We start from the raw sequence: 17,780 nt of genomic DNA on the forward strand, positions 1-17,780 counted from the left end.
AATCTGCTCCAATCACCAGTCTCTCACCTTTGGGTACAGTTATCACCACTTCATCCATCTCACTCCAAAATTTTTCTTTCTCATCCATTGCACACCCAACTTGTGGAGCATATGCACTAACAACATTCATCATTACAGCATCAATTTCCAGCTTCATAAACATCACTCTATCCGACACTCTTTTCGCCTCCAAAACACTCTTAGCATACTGTTCATTCAGGATAACCCCTACTCCATTTCTCCTCCCATCCACACCATGATAAAACAATTTGAACCCACCTCCAATACACCTAGCCTTGCTCCCCTTCCATCTGGTCTCTTGCACACACAATATACCAACCTTCCTTCAGTCCATCATATAAGCTAGCTCTCTCCCTATACCAGTCATACTGCCAACATTCAAAGATAGATGTGTGTGTGTGTGTGTGTGTGCGTGTGTGTGCGCGCGTGTGTGTGTGTGTGTGTGTGTGTGTGTGTGTGTGTGTGTGTGTGTGTGTGTGTGTGTGTGTGTGTGTGTGTGTGTGTGTGTGTGTGTGTGTGTGTGTGTGTGTGTGTGTGTGTGTGTGTGTGTGCAGCAGGATGTGAGATGCAGGTGGTGAAGTCCTCCAGTAAAAAAAAAAATGATTTTCCATTGTAATAATATGTTTTCAAGTTCATTGTTTATTTGAATTACAGTGTATTTTTCTGAACACACAAGGCCCACAATGTGAGTCTCACACTTCTAATAAGAATCTGAACATTTGAATATATATGAAAATCTTCTAGTAGATTTCTTTAGGGAAGTGGGTCTTGTAGACCATTTTCAAAACGTATGCATGCAAATTTCTCCAGTTGTCTGAAAACCCTATCGCAGATACAGTTCCTTATACCTGACACCCCATATATCACATCCTGCAAAGTGGTAGCTCTTAGCTTTGGCATTAGTCTTACAGATGTTAAAAAAAAAAGACAGTGTAACAGGCAGCAAAGCCAGAAACAGGCCATAGCATCCTATTAAAGGTGTCCTGTGGTCCCACTGAGGGGGTAGTAAGTGGAGACCTGGGCTGGAGCTTTGACATCTGAATAGGTTCATTTTTAGAAAGTTCCAAATGCTAACCATAAAAATCTTCTTGTATCACAGTGTCTGATATGGAGCAAGTATACATGTAAGTTGCAGTATGTCCTTCCCACAGAAAAAAAAATCCAAGATTCTAGATTAGCTAGTATAATTTTAATTTTTCACTTCTAAAGTTTAGTATGTTTCAATAGTGTTGGTTGTGTTTACAGGATGTCTAGCTCTGTTCCTGCAAACCCGAGAATCAATTATACTCAAGTTTTTCTCCACAAGGAAAATTGCCTTATCATAGCAAATCTATTCCGCAATGTAATCATCACTTAACAACAATAAAGCAGTTGTTTTGTTTCTAAAAATCACAATAGTCCTGGAAAGAGTCATCCAATGCTTTGTCACAAAGGACTATGCTTTGGGGATCAGTTCTGGCTTTAGTTATTACCACAATGTTCCTGCCCAAGGTCAAAGTAAAGGGGAGTTCTGCAGTTTTGAAGCAAATAGCAGGCCCACTAGCTTTGGCAGTGTGAAAGTTTTACAGGGCAGCTTAGGAACTCGTGTCCTCCTGTTTCCTAATTGTATCCAGTTCAGTACTGTATATGAACAACCTCCATTAGCTTCTTAAGTAATATTGTAGAACTCACTACAGTAAATAATATTACTATTGGCAATTACAAGTGACTTCTTATTGTAAGTAGTCCTTCACAACTTGACTTTAGGAATATGTCATTTTTGCATGCAATTCCATTACCAATTCAAACAGGTCTGAAGGAGGTGAGACACTGGGCTCGCCGAAAGCGTGTTTTGTGCTTACAACATTTTTCTTATTAAATCAGTGTTCCTGGGTCGTGCTCTGCTGCTTTTTTTCGTATTTCCCAATTCAAACTGTGTCAGACCGTGAGGAGAATAGTTTAACAGCCTTAACGATTTAACAAGTCTTGTCTGCAAAAGAATGGTCTCTACACATAAATGTGAAACACGAGACAACACTAATTTTTGCTTATGAGAGCATTTCTGTCAAATCATCAACTAGTACCCCTTCAGATAAAAGCAATCAGCAATCATGGCATACACAAGCATTTGTTCAGTCATTGTCTCATACCCACTTTACCCATTTCGGTATTGTGAAGAGGTGGAGCCTGACCTGGCATTATGTATGCGCAAGGGGTTGGAGGATTGGCATAATGGTTAAAGTGGTTGCCTTACAGACACCAAGGTGCAATGTTTGATTCTTACCTTTGAAATGAAAATTGGCTATGCTTAAAATGGCCCACAAAGGCAGATAGGTTCATAGTTAAGACTAGCCTAAGACAGAATAATTCTGAAGAAGAATCACAATCTCACATACACACACTCACTGACTCATTCACCATTTCACCTGTGGCATGTCTTTGAATGTTGGATGAAACCTGAACATGCAAGTAAACAGGAAATGAGGGATGCATACTTCTTTTATGTCGGGTACTGGATCATCTACTCTGGGATAAGGAATTAGTATTTTTACTATTAGGTTCATACCTTCACTGTTGATATGGCATCATAATGAGCCTGTAATTAATTAAAAGGCTGAAACTGAAGTGTATATAATTAATAACAGTGACTGTGTTCTCAATGTGGATAGGATATAAATATTGTATGCACCAAGGAAAATGATACAACTTTACGAATGCTAAGTAAATGAAAAGTATGCATTTTCATGTATATTGCTGTCCAGTATGGGTGTTTGAAATGAAGGATGTGCTTTTGATTAAATTCACAGAGAGGTTTTAATTTCATGTTCTATAATTTGCACAAAAGAAAACCACCACCCCCATATCTATTTATCTATCTATACTTGATGATTAACAACTTTGTTTTCTGCAATGTTTTTTCAGTTGTATGATTTCCAAGTTAAAGCGTTCAGAGACTGTACATGATTCTGGAAAAGGGTGTTTGATTCTGCTGGACTGCAGAGATAGGAGCTAAAGCAATGTCAGCATCTTACAACATGATTCCTTTTTTTTTTTTTTTTTTTTTTTTTTGAGGACTTAGAAACTACAGATTGCACGCACATTGCCAGTAAGGCCCTGTCTGATCTAGACAGACTGTGATACTCTACAACCTTAACTATCATATGGTCTGTAATGACCAGAGCATTATTTATAATGTACCCATGCACCACCCAGACAGTTCCCATGATTCTCCCATCTAGTACACATCTGATCTGTTCCAAATGTTTCTTCAAGAGGATTTACCACAGGGTCATTTAGTTAGTAGTTGCACACATGGGTAGATAGACTGGTTTATGCACAAAAGTACCATGTAACACAGAGCAGGCCACGTCCAATGTTGTTTGTTGTGTGCTGCAGGTGTTGCCAGATGTGTACCAGAGTCTTGGTTGATGTATCCCCCATCTGCAACCCCCAGACTATGCAGAAAAATAGCCTATAATGCAGCTATACAAAACATGTCTTGTAGTGGAGTGGGAGTTTGGCCTATTAGAGTGACATCTCTACTGACAGGTGCATCAGGAGGCACATTGCAATACATTCCACAAATCTTCAACAAGATTTTTGTTGTATATGCCATGTTGCACAACAAGACATTGTGCAAACAGTGAGTGCAGTAAGTGAATGTCTTGACAGGACCTTTCAAACCACTTGTTTGAGCAGGCAGAGGGGACAGCCAGGTGAGTAACATGCAGCAGCAGTACCACAGCTGAGGTAAGGGCAGGCACAGGGTGTTGCAGCATTGGCAAAGAGGTGACATCTCGTCCACAACTACAGACAACAACACCATCAACACAGTATGAACCGTATGCCTTATCACTCCCAGGCTAATCAGGGCAGTGCATGGACTGCCCATGCTGTGCATCAGTCAAAAGCATACCCATACAGGGATAGGGTTGGCAAGGCACAGGTGGGAGGCAAAATGACAGGTGACTGTTGTACTGTGAGATGGGGTAGGATCATGGGAGGGAACACAACAGCCATATACTCTGTGACGTTGTGGTAGCATCAAGTTGCAGTGACATGACCATTGGTATTGTTCAGTGTGTTGGCTTACAATGTTGGGACTTGATGGGGTCCATGACGTGGGAGATGTAGAACTATGGGACCATAAATGTACGCCCTGACTGTGTGCAGCATCTGCTGATCTTGATGGACGTTGTTGTCCAAGAGCAGGAAAGGCAGATTGTGTGTCCACAGTTGTCAGGGAAGGGACAGAACCATGTGAATATGCCGTCCATCCTAGTTGTTAAGCTAAAGGATTGTTGCTGACTCCATTCTAGATGACACAACTGGGCATGGCAGGCTGTGTGCCCAAACATGTCAGTGATGCCATCTATCCACAGTCTGAGCAGTCTGATTTGTCTGATATGGGCAGTCTGTGTCCAAACATCCTGCATCCTGATCCTTCTACAGGCATGCATCTGGAAACAGAAGATAATTGTATTGTGTCTCAAAGAAGCACAGATGGAGGTAACATTTGCCATCATTGACATCAGCAGCATTCTGTGCCCCCTGTTCCTATACATTATGTCACTAACTACTTTTTGCATGTTGTCCCAGAATACTTGAAGCACAGTTACCCTCTCCACAGTGTTATGGCTAACAACTGATTTTGCCTGCATCACTGACCTTAACATCCACTGGTTAATACCATATGTTGTAACCATATCAGGAACAGTCCTGGAGTCATGATGGCACCTAAGCCCTGCATCTGTTCCATGTGGTGCACCTCAGAGGTGGTATACATTTCAGGTACTGTGTACGATGGGGACATGGGGACACAGGTGAAGTCTGTAAGTGACACTCAGGTAGAAGCCATTTGTCATTCCCTGGTGAGGTTGTTGCCCAAACTGTACCTCTACAAGGGCCTCTGTAGTGGTGGATGTGGGTGCCCCCTGGTAGTATTTCAGATGGTGCCAGTGAGTTATCAGACAGTGCCTTTTACATATTGCCATCACTGCCAACCACAGCCATACTACTGTTGTAGTCCTCTGTTGTCTTGTTGTGCTAGACCCTCTAGCAGAGAAAATTATAACAGCAGGAACACACATGGCAACATTCTCAACCCCTTTGGCATGCATAAAATACAGTTGTAGTATATGCTGACAGACATCATGCAAGCTTGCTGCAGTTGCAGACAAGAGGTGTTTAGAAGGAAAGATATGCAGATAGGCCTTGGTCAAGCCTTCTCTTTAAACATGCAGTGAGATGTTCTGTACTGGACTGTAATGGATATTACTAACCTGATGCAGCCTCATTTGGCACATGGGTGGTTGGTGTAAGCCCAGCTACCTCATCTAAACTACCCAAGGTAGGAGTAGCCATTTCTTCTCACTTTTAAGTGATACCAAAAAGTTGTCAGGCATAGTGAAGCCCTTTAGCGGTAGTAGTCCACTCCCTGTCAGGGTTACTGACATTGCAATACCATTTGTCTTTTCCTGTGCATAGAGCACAATATCAGTAACCCTTTCTTGAATCTGTTGCAGTGACCTGTTGTAGCTGTCCACAGCCTTCACATCAGGAATGCAAAAGCTCTGATACTGGCATGTCTGTGTCAGCTTTGTCCAGGAGGCAGTTATCACATGTCTGTCGAGGACCTGCAGTAACAAGTTGTTCATCTGGGCTCTGAACCTTTCCAACCATTGCCCTTTTCAGGTCATGCTGAAACACATGCACTTGTAAATAATACACATTGGTTAGTATCAGGAACAGTCCTGGAGTCATGGTGGCACCTAAGCCCTGCATCTGTTCCATGTGGTGCACTAATAGTGGTTATTGGGAGTGGATGCTATGCAATAGGATGCTCTTAATTACAACTATAGTCCCCCTTTATGCTTCTGTTTATGGGCTATACTTAGTGGCATACAAAGCCCCCTCAATTTCTGTACAATATCCATGTTCACAGGTTTCCCTTGTTTATGCCTCTGTTTATCAATTACTTTTAGTGTTATGCACTGCCCCCCATTTCTGTACAATAGCCATGTTTACAGGCTTCACTTATGCTCTGCATTTAGTGTTATGCAAAGCCCCCCATTTGTATACAATACCCATGTTTAAAGGCTTTCCTAATTTATGCTCCTGTTTATCATCTGCAGTTAGTGTTATACACAGCCCCCCCATTTCTGTACAGTACCCATGTTTACGAGCTTCCCTCATTTATGTTCCTGTTTTATCATCTGCAGTTAGTGTTATACACAGCCCCCCATTTCTGTACAGTACCCATGTTTACGAGCTTCCTTCATTTATGTTCCTGTTTTATTAGCTGCAGTTAGTGTTATGCACAGCCCCCCATTTCTGTACAGTACCCATGCTTATGAGCTTCCCTCATTTATGTTCCTGTTTTATTAGCTGCAGTTAGTGTTATGCACAGCCCCCCATTTCTGTACAGTACCCATGTTTACGAGCTTCCCTCATTTGTGTTCCTGTTTTATTAGCTGCAGTTAGTGTTATGCACAGCCCCCCATTTCTGTACAGTACCCATGTTTACGAGCTTCCCTCATTTATGTTCCTGTTTTATTAGCTGCAGTTAGTGTTATGCACAGCCCCCCATTTCTGTACAGTACTGAAGTCCAAAAAGTGAGAACAGTCACCACGAATAAATCCTTCTATAGAGTAGTCCCAACTCAAGCTCCTGACACACTGAAAATATCCACGATGGAAATATGTAAAAAATTCATTTATTGGAAACAGAGAATAAGCGCTTTCGCATAGTTAAACTATGCTTCATCAGATACAATGTCATGAAATGATTCCAAAATACTTATACTAAACAACTTCTGGCGGGCTCATTAATTTAAAATGAAGCTTAATTGCCTTTCATCAGTTTAAAGCCATCATTACATTCAAATGCAGTTTAAATTCAATCCAATTCATTTTCTAAAGTGCAGCACTCACACTCATCACAAAATATTTCAAAGCATTACAAAGACCCTCTAACTAGGCAAAACGCTGCAGACTTCAGACATAAAAAATGCATTTACAAGCTCATAATTCAAAAGTGCATATTTTGAACAAAAGCATTACAACTTGGCAAATGGCATTCAGAAATGAGAACACATCCCTCACAGGCTGAAAGTTCTTTCATCAAAATACTATCATGGTGTTCCTTGTCTCTTAACTCATATAAACATAGCTAGAATCCCTTACCTTAATTGTAAGAAAATCTATACAATGCAAGTTGTTTAAGACAGTTCCACCATCAGTAAAAAAGCTGCACCGAAGAAGCATCAACAAACTGTTTGCCATTGCAAATTAAACATCATCCTATTCGCTATTGAGGTCACATGTCTGGATTCTCAGTAGGGAGTTCCTCCTGACTTAAAAGTTGTCCCCACGGTCCTAAAACAAGACCATAGAGACGGGAACTAAGAAAATTTAATATAGGTCCAGCATTTAAATACATTCTTCATACTGATCCTACCCACCATGCGTAAGACCTGTAAAGATGTATATTTTCTATTACTAAAATTTTATGTCCCACATATAAACTTCAATAAATAAACATAAAAAAATATATAAAATATATATGAGGGAATATATATATATCAGTGTAAAACCAAGACCACTATAAACACGTATATTAATTCTCTAGTAATGAAGTAAAGGCAATATCTGTATATTTACACGAACTACAAACTATTTCATATGTACTAGGATAAACCATGTTGCAAGATACACAATTAATTCAGCATTACTATCCTAGTGATACTTATTTTACATGAAACATAGAACGTGTTGTGTGTTTAAAAAATTAACAAAACCTATAAGAAAGTGCTGTATTTACCACTAAATTTACATAGTAGTATACTACACAACATGTTTAGGAGTATACTATACACATGCATATAAATCATAAAACAAACATAACCACATATTCACAAAGCAACAGATATAAAATATATCTATGGTATAAAATGTATGTGTAACTATATACCCTTATGGGACAACAATGGCAAGATATTTATTCAAGCGACATCTCCATAATGCTTCCTTTGGACATCAAAACTATTCCTTTACATCAGTGTAGCTGAACTCAAAGGGCAGTTCTAATCCTACATCTCATGGTGGAGGAGTGTCACCCCAAGTGAACGTGCAGGGTTATATACCAAGACAAATATAGATATATAGGATGAAGGGTTACTCAAAACACCATTCTATCCAACTAAAACATACCCTTGCTACATATGTATATATATCAGACCAAGGGCTAATCCCAAAACGCCATTCTACCATGTTAAGACATGCCCTTACTATAAAATATAATAAGCAATAAAATAAAAATTAAAATAAAACCTGTATATATGATCTGGATAACTAAGTACTATACTTATCTATTCCATCGTAAACACCTGTAATACAGGGAGCATGCCCTGGTATAAAATTAATGATGTTTAGTAATGCATATACTGTAATGTTGAACAACAACTTCAAAGGTGACAAGATATCCCTAGCATTAAATGCTTATACATCACACTCCTATAGAGCTATAGATAAAGGAAATGCCCAATTGGCTAACCACAAATTAAGAGGAAAAAAAGGGGGATAATACCCATTTTTAATATCCTGACCACTAGGGAAGTATGGGCTATAGAATTCTAGATAGCAAAAACCAACTTTATTTACGTTCAATCAACATCGGTTTAATAGAGATGAAGCCATTCAGCCCTGGAGAATTATGTGCCGCTAGTTTTAAGATCCAGTGTAACTCGGCTCTAGCCAACCTTTGTTCAATACTACCTCTTCTTAAAGTTGGAATGATTATGTCCAAAACCCTAAAAGTGAAAGAATGAGAAGGACACTCTTTAATATGCCTGGCCAAAGCATTAGTGTCATCCTGCTTGCGGATCTCATAAAGATGGTCATAAATACGGTCCCTTAGCCTTCTCTTGGTTAGACCCACGTAAAATGCTGTACAAAAAGAACAGGTGGCCAAGTAAATCACATTTTTGGTATTGCAGTCAGCATAGTACTTGGGTTTGAAAACAAAATTCATACTGGGATGTTGATAAGTCTGTATATTACTAATGCTCTTGCACCTTGGGCAGTGTAAACAAGGATATGTTCCTTTCCTGACCAGGTCCCCTAGTACTAGACTAGTGGATTTCCTTATATTCGTGACCTGTCGGTCATTACATAGTTGCCTCTTAAGATTATTGCAATTCCTATAGCAAAATGTTGGTGCAGGTCCTACAATCTTGCTAATTTCTTTATTTGCCGAAAGGACATTCCAGTGCTTCCTAATCACACTTCTTACACTTTCCACTTCATTGGTGAATTTAATGACATAACTAAGCCTTTTTCCACGGATATTGGGGCCCATAGTGGCTCCCATTCTACATCCATTCTTAATATTGAACACCGGACTAGCATCATGTTCTAAAACTCCAAAAATTTCATTTCTTACCCTTCTAACCATAGTCATGTCATATCCCCTATCCCTAAACAGGGTTTCCATATTATTAACTTCATTCAAAAGATCATCTTTATTTTGACATAATCTAGAAATTCTTATAAATTGACTAGTGACTATGCCACGGAAGGTATAGGTTGGGTGCATGCTATCTGGTGCTAACAATGCATTCTTCCATACAGCTTTCCTGTAAATCCTGGTCACAATTTCACCCTCTTTTGTCAACCTGAGCGTGACGTCAAGGAAATTAACTTCATAACTTGAAATCTCCACTGTAAACCTCAAAAGTCTGTTGTGGTTTGTAGATAACCAAGGAAATGATGAAAACTATCTGACGTACCTTCCCAAACTATAAGTATATCATCCACGAACCTTCTATAGTATCTTATGTATCTAGAAGATTCGTGGGTAAACAGGAACAACTTTTCCCACCAGTAGACCACCAAATTAGCATAACTATTGGCACAGGGGTGCCCATGGCAACCCCATGCCTGTAGATAATAGTCATTTTCAAAAATAAACACATTGTTGTTAAGCACTGTGTCAAGAAGCTGAGTTATCAGTATTATTCTATCATTTGTATATTGTGTTTCTTTATGCAGAAGCTCTCTAATATACTGTATCCCTATATCATTAGGGATAGAAGTAAAGAGCTTTTCCACATCCATGGTTATGAGGAGGTACTCTGTGTCCTTCATTTCTAAATGTAGGCCCTTAAGGCTATCTATAAGTTGGTAAGTGTCACTAAGAATGGTGTGACAATTACTCACTACTGGATGTAGGAGGCTCTCCAAAAAGATCGATATATGGGCGGTAACCCACCCCTCACCTGCTACAATAGGTCTCATTGGAACAGGCCAAATCTCTTTGTGGATCTTGGGGAGTCCCTTAACTATGGGAATAACGGGGTCTGATATTAACAAGTATTCATACATTTCAACACTGATTTGTCTACATAATAATAGATCATATACATTTTCATGAACTGTTAGTATAATGGAAGAGACCTGCTGTGCAGTGATGTGCTTATAGGTATTGTGATCAGACAACAATAGCAATCTCATGCTATTTACATAGTCATCCACATCCATCAGAACTACACCCCCCCCTTTATCAGCAGGTTTCACAATCAGATTAGCATCACTTCTCAATTTAACCAGGGCTTGAAACTCGTCCCTATTAAGATTACAAAATCTTCCTTTTGTGTTATTACATGCTGAGAAAACAATGTGTAGAAATCTCTTTCGCATAGATCTAGAAAACATTGCACCATAGGATGTATAGGAGGTATAAAGGTACTATTATTTTTAAGTATGTTACGAGATTCAGTTACCCCACCCATCCTGGTATCATCAGCCGGGAAAAACAACCTTAGACAAACTCGTCTACAAAATAATCTTAAGTCCAAAAGAGTGTCCTCTAATGATGTTTTAGTTGACGGAATAAATGTAAGTCCTCTGTTAAGAAGGCTATGCATAGCTGTATCCATATTATAGCTAGAAAAATTAAACACAAGAGTCAATGCCTGGTTCTTCTGTTGACTATATTCCCTTCTTCTGAGGACTTCCGTTTTCTTGGTCCCCTGCTGCTGGATCTTGCCCTGGAGCTGGGGCAAACTTCCTTTGATAAGGTAAAAAAGATGGATTCGAGGTGCCTGGTGTACAGCTGCTTTTAGGTATAGCTCCTGGATTCTTATAGCCTTGCATGGCCTCTTGATTAGGTGGAGGTGTGTCTGTGGTTGGAAAATCTATAGGGTCTAAAGCACTCACCCTGTTAGAGGAAACCACTGACTGTGGAATAAACTCAGAGTTATTAAGCTGTTGAAACAAATTATTAGTAGATACAACACTTGCTGCCAGATTACTATGTTTCTGTACATGCTGCATAGACTTGGCCTGACCTTCTTGGTACCTAGGCCATACAAAGACATGACCATTTTGGAAATCCAACAAATCTCTCCTTAATTTATGCTGTTTGGTCTTACACAGTCTCTCACCAAAAGATTTAACCTGGGTAAATGTCAGTTGAAGTTTTTCTATGCAATAATCTGAGCTGAAATTATCAACTAACCTTTGGTAAAGCACATCAGTTCTGGCACGGAGGTCAGTCTCCAGTGGAGAAAAATAGTTCAAAAGTAACTTCACATAATCAAAGCCCAGGCCTATATTCAAGTCTTGCCACTGCTTCAATAAGGATGGATGGGAGTCCCCATACGTAGGCATGCAGAAAACCCGCATGCCTCTGGGGACTACCTTATGGTGCAAGCAAGCTTCTAAATGTAATCTTTGCCACATGTACCTTTGTAGTTGGTAAAGATTATTTTCCAGCGTTTTTAGTTGCTCATGAAATTCCTGTATATTTTCTCCATTATCAATCATCGATGTGTGGGCCCCCACTTCATTCAGGTCCAGCGACAATAAAGGGTTGAGTTCACGTACAAATAAATCTGTCCATAAACGAGACAAATCCCTCGACACTGGAACAGAAGCAGTCCCAACATTCTGGCCTTCCATCGTGTGAATTGAGTTGTGAACAAAAAATGCAGGATAAGCAATAAAAGTAGAAAACACAACTCAATACCGAAGACGTTCTCACCAACAAGAAGAGGTAGTAATGAAGTCCAAAAAGTGAGAACAGTCACCACGAATAAATCCTTCTATAGAGTAGTCCCAACTCAAGCTCCTGACACACTGAAAATATCCACGATGGAAATATGTAAAAAATTCATTTATTGGAAACAGAGAATAAGCGCTTTCGCATAGTTAAACTATGCTTCATCAGATACAATGTCATGAAATGATTCCAAAATACTTATACTAAACAACTTTTGGCGGGCTCATTAATTTAAAATGAAGCTTAATTGCCTTTCATCAGTTTAAAGCCATCATTACATTCAAATGCAGTTTAAATTCAATCCAATTCATTTTCTAAAGTGCAGCACTCACACTCATCACAAAATATTTCAAAGCATTACAAAGACCCTCTAACTAGGCAAAACGCTGCAGACTTCAGACATAAAAAATGCATTTACAAGCTCATAATTCAAAAGTGCATATTTTGAACAAAAGCATTACAACTTGGCAAATGGCATTCAGAAATGAGAACACATCCCTCACAGGCTGAAAGTTCTTTCATCAAAATACTATCATGGTGTTCCTTGTCTCTTAACTCATATAAACATAGCTAGAATCCCTTACCTTAATTGTAAGAAAATCTATACAATGCAAGTTGTTTAAGACAGTTCCACCATCAGTAAAAAAGCTGCACCGAAGAAGCATCAACAAACTGTTTGCCATTGCAAATTAAACATCATCCTATTCGCTATTGAGGTCACATGTCTGGATTCTCAGTAGGGAGTTCCTCCTGACTTAAAAAGTTGTCCCCACGGTCCTAAAACAAGACCATAGAGACGGGAACTAAGAAAATTTAATATAGGTCCAGCATTTAAATACATTCTTCATACTGATCCTACCCACCATGCGTAAGACCTGTAAAGATGTATATTTTCTATTACTAAAATTTTATGTCCCACATATAAACTTCAATAAATAAACATAAAAAAATATATAAAATATATATGAGGGAATATATATATATCAGTGTAAAACCAAGACCACTATAAACACGTATATTAATTCTCTAGTAATGAAGTAAAGGCAATATCTGTATATTTACACGAACTACAAACTATTTCATATGTACTAGGATAAACCATGTTGCAAGATACACAATTAATTCAGCATTACTATCCTAGTGATACTTATTTTACATGAAACATAGAACGTGTTGTGTTTAAAAATTAACAAAACTTGTAAGAAATTGCTGTATTTACCACTAAATTTACATAGTAGTATACTACACAACATGTTTAGGGAGTATACTATACACATGCATATAAATCATAAAACAAACATAACCACATATTCACAAAGCAACAGATATAAAATATATCTATGGTATAAAAATGTATGTGTAACTATATACCCTTATGGGACAACAATGGCAAGATATTTATTCAAGCGACATCTCCATAATGCTTCCTTTGGACATCAAAACTATTCCTTTACATCAGTGTAGCTGAACTCAAAGGGGCAGTTCTAATCCTACATCTCATGGTGGAGGAGTGTCACCCCAAGTGAACGTGCAGGGTTATATACCAAGACAAATATAGATATATAGGATGAAGGGTTACTCAAAACACCATTCTATCCAACTAAAACATACCCTTGCTACATATGTATATATATCAGACCAAGGGCTAATCCCAAAACGCCATTCTACCATGTTAAGACATGCCCTTACTATAAAATATAATAAGCAATAAAATAAAAATTAAAATAAAACCTGTATATATGATCTGGATAACTAAGTACTATACTTATCTATTCCATTGTAAACACCTATAATACAGGGAGTACGTACCCTGGTATAAAATTAATGATGTTTAGTAATGCATATACTGTAATGTTGAACAACAACTTCAAAGGTGACAAGATATCCCTAGCATTAAATGCTTATACATCACACTCCTATAGAGCTATAGATAAAGGAAATGCCCAATTGGCTAACCACAAATTAAGAGGAAAAAAAAGGGGGATAATACCCATTTTTAATATCCTGACTACTAGGGAAGTATGGGCTATAGAATTCTAGATAGCAAAAACCAACTTTATTTACGTTCAATCAACATCGGTTTAATAGAGATGAAGCCATTCAGCCCTGGAGAATTATGTGCCGCTAGTTTTAAGATCCAGTGTAACTCGGCTCTAGCCAACCTTTGTTCAATACTACCTCTTCTTAAAGTTGGAATGATTATGTCCAAAACCCTAAAAGTGAAAGAATGAGAAGGACACTCTTTAATATGCCTGGCCAAAGCATTAGTGTCATCCTGCTTATGGATCTCATAAAGATGGTCATAAACGGTCCCTTAGCCTTCTCTTGGTTAGACCCACGTAAAATGCTGTACAAAAGAACAGGTGGCCAAGTAAATCACATTTTGGTATTGCAGTCAGCATAGTACTTGGGTTTGAAAACAAAATTCATACTGGGATGTTGATAAGTCTGTATATTACTAATGCTCTTGCACCTTGGGCAGTGTAAACAAGGATATGTTCCTTTCCTGACCAGGTCCCCTAGTACTAGACTAGTGGATTTCCTTATATTCGTGACCTGTCGGTCATTACATAGTTGCCTCTTAAGATTATTGCAATTCCTATAGCAAAATGTTGGTGCAGGTCCTACAATCTTGCTAATTTCTTTATTTGAAAGGACATTCCAGTGCTTCCTAATCACACTTCTTACACTTTCCACTTCATTGGTGAATTTAATGACATAACTAAGCCTTTTCCACGGATATTGGGGCCCATAGTGGCTCCCATTCTACATCCATTCTTAATATTGAACACCGGACTAGCATCATGTTCTAAAACTCCAAAAATTTCATTTCTTACCCTTCTAACCATAGTCATGTCATATCCCTATCCCTAAACAGGGTTTCCATATTATTAACTTCATTCAAAAGATCATCTTTATTTTGACATAATCTAGAAATTCTTATAAATTGACTAGTGACTATGCCACGGAAGGTATAGGTTGGGTGCATGCTATCTGGTGCTAACAATGCATTCTTCCATACAGCTTTCCTGTAAATCCTGGTCACAATTTCACCCTCTTTTGTCAACCTGAGCGTGGCGTCAAGGAAATTAACTTCATAACTTGAAATCTCCACTGTAAACCTCAAAAGTCTGTTGTGGTTTGTAGATAACCAAGGAAATGATGAAAACTATCTGACGTACCTTCCCAAACTATAAGTATATCATCCACGAACCTTCTATAGTATCTTATGTATCTAGAAGATTAGGTGGGTAAACAGGAACAACTTTTCCCACCAGTAGACCACCAAATTAGCATAACTATTGGCACAGGGGTGCCCATGGCAACCCCATGCCTGTAGATAATAGTCATTTTCAAAAATAAACACATTGTTGTTAAGCACTGTGTCAAGAAGCTGAGTTATCAGTATTATTCTATCATTTGTATATTGTGTTTCTTTATGCAGAAGCTCTCTAATATACTGTATCCCTATATCATTAGGGATAGAAGTAAAGAGCTTTTCCACATCCATGGTTATGAGGAGGTACTCTGTGTCCTTCATTTCTAAATGTAGGCCCTTAAGGCTATCTATAAGTTGGTAAGTGTCACTAAGAATGGTGTGACAATTACTCACTACTGGATGTAGGAGGCTCTCCAAAAAGATCGATATATGGGCGGTAACCCACCCTCACCTGCTACAATAGGTCTCATTGGAACAGGCCAAATCTCTTTGTGGATCTTGGGGAGTCCCTTAACTATGGGAATAACGGGGTCTGATATTAACAAGTATTCATACATTTCAACACTGATTTGTCTACATAATAATAGATCATATACATTTTCATGAACTGTTAGTATAATGGAAGAGACCTGCTGTGCAGTGATGTGCTTATAGGTATTGTGATCAGACAACAATAGCAATCTCATGCTATTTACATAGTCATCCACATCCATCAGAACTACACCCCCCCCTTTATCAGCAGGTTTCACAATCAGATTAGCATCACTTCTCAATTTAACCAGGGCTTGAAACTCGTCCCTATTAAGATTACAAAATCTTCCTTTTGTGTTATTACATGCTGGAGAAAACAATGTGTAGAAATCTCTTTCGCATAGATCTAGAAAACATTGCACCATAGGATGTATAGGAGGTATAAAGGTACTATTATTTTTAAGTATGTTACGAGATTCAGTTACCCCACCCATCCTGGTATCATCAGCCGGGAAAAACAACCTTAGACAAACTCGTCTACAAAATAATCTTAAGTCCAAAAGAGTGTCCTCTAATGATGTTTTAGTTGACGGAATAAATGTAAGTCCTCTGTTAAGAAGGCTATGCATAGCTGTATCCATATTATAGCTAGAAAAATTAAACACAAGAGTCAATGCCTGGTTCTTCTGTTGACTATATTCCCTTCTTCTGAGGACTTCCGTTTTCTTGGTCCCCTGCTGCTGGATCTTCCCTGGAGCTGGGGCAAACTTCCTTTGATAAGGTAAAAAAGATGGATTCGAGGTGCCTGGTGTACAGCTGCTTTTAGGTATAGCTCCTGGATTCTTATAGCCTTGCATGGCCTCTTGATTAGGTGGAGGTGTGTCTGTGGTTGGAAAATCTATAGGGTCTAAAGCACTCACCCTGTTAGAGGAAACCACTGACTGTGGAATAAACTCAGAGTTATTAAGCTGTTGAAACAAATTATTAGTAGATACAACACTTGCTGCCAGATTACTATGTTTCTGTACATGCTGCATAGACTTGGCCTGACCTTCTTGGTACCTAGGCCATACAAAGACATGACCATTTTGGAAATCCAACAAATCTCTCCTTAATTTATGCTGTTTGGTCTTACACAGTCTCTCACCAAAAGATTTAACCTGGGTAAATGTCAGTTGAAGTTTTTCTATGCAATAATCTGAGCTGAAATTATCAACTAACCTTTGGTAAAGCACATCAGTTCTGGCACGGAGGTCAGTCTCCAGTGGAGAAAAATAGTTCAAAAGTAACTTCACATAATCAAAGCCCAGGCCTATATTCAAGTCTTGCCACTGCTTCAATAAGGATGGATGGGAGTCCCCATACGTAGGCATGCAGAAAACCCGCATGCCTCTGGGGACTACCTTATTTCTGTACAGTACCCATGCTTATGAGCTTCCCTCATTTATGTTCCTGTTTTATTAGCTGCAGTTAGTGTTATGCACAGCCCCCCATTTCTGTACAGTACCCATGTTTATGAGCTTCCTTCATTTATGTTCCTGTTTTATTAGCTGCAGTTAGTGTTATGCACAGCCCCCCATTTCTGTACAGTACCCATGTTTACGAGCTTCCCTCATTTGTGTTCCTGTTTTATTAGCTGCAGTTAGTGTTATGCACAGCCCCCCATTTCTGTACAGTACCCATGTTTACGAGCTTCCCTCATTTATGTTCCTGTTTTATTAGCTGCAGTTAGTGTTATGCACAGCCCCCCATTTCTGTACAGTACCCATGTTTACGAGCTTCCTTCATTTATGTTCCTGTTTTATTAGCTGCAGTTAGTGTTATGCACAGCCCCCCATTTCTGTACAGTACCCATGTTTACGAGCTTCCCTCATTTATGTTCCTGTTTTATTAGCTGCAGTTAGTGTTATGCACAGCCCCCCATTTCTGTACAGTACCCATGTTTACGAGCTTCCCTCATTTATGTTCCTGTTTTATTAGCTGCAGTTAGTGTTATGCACAGCCCCCCATTTCTGTACAGTACCCATG

At 38.9% G+C, this 17,780-nt stretch overlaps 1 protein-coding gene across 1 annotated transcript in view; it reads right to left on the reverse strand.

Annotated features, from left to right (window-relative positions):
- The window catches only part of NDUFA5 (NADH:ubiquinone oxidoreductase subunit A5), a 245,421-nt gene extending 238,122 nt beyond the window's left edge, over positions 1-7,299 (reverse strand). The window contains exon 1 of the mRNA XM_044088766.1: positions 7,186-7,299. Within this exon, the coding sequence (XP_043944701.1) occupies positions 7,186-7,284 (99 nt within the window). The 5' untranslated portion in view covers positions 7,285-7,299. The remainder of the gene's footprint in view (positions 1-7,185) is intronic.
- Between the last annotated feature and the right edge of the window lie 10,481 nt (positions 7,300-17,780).

This window comes from Protopterus annectens, chromosome 11.part0, assembly GCF_019279795.1.
Source record: "Protopterus annectens isolate FY-2018-M chromosome 11.part0, PAN1.0, whole genome shotgun sequence".
Taxonomy (NCBI): domain Eukaryota; kingdom Metazoa; phylum Chordata; order Ceratodontiformes; family Protopteridae; genus Protopterus; species Protopterus annectens.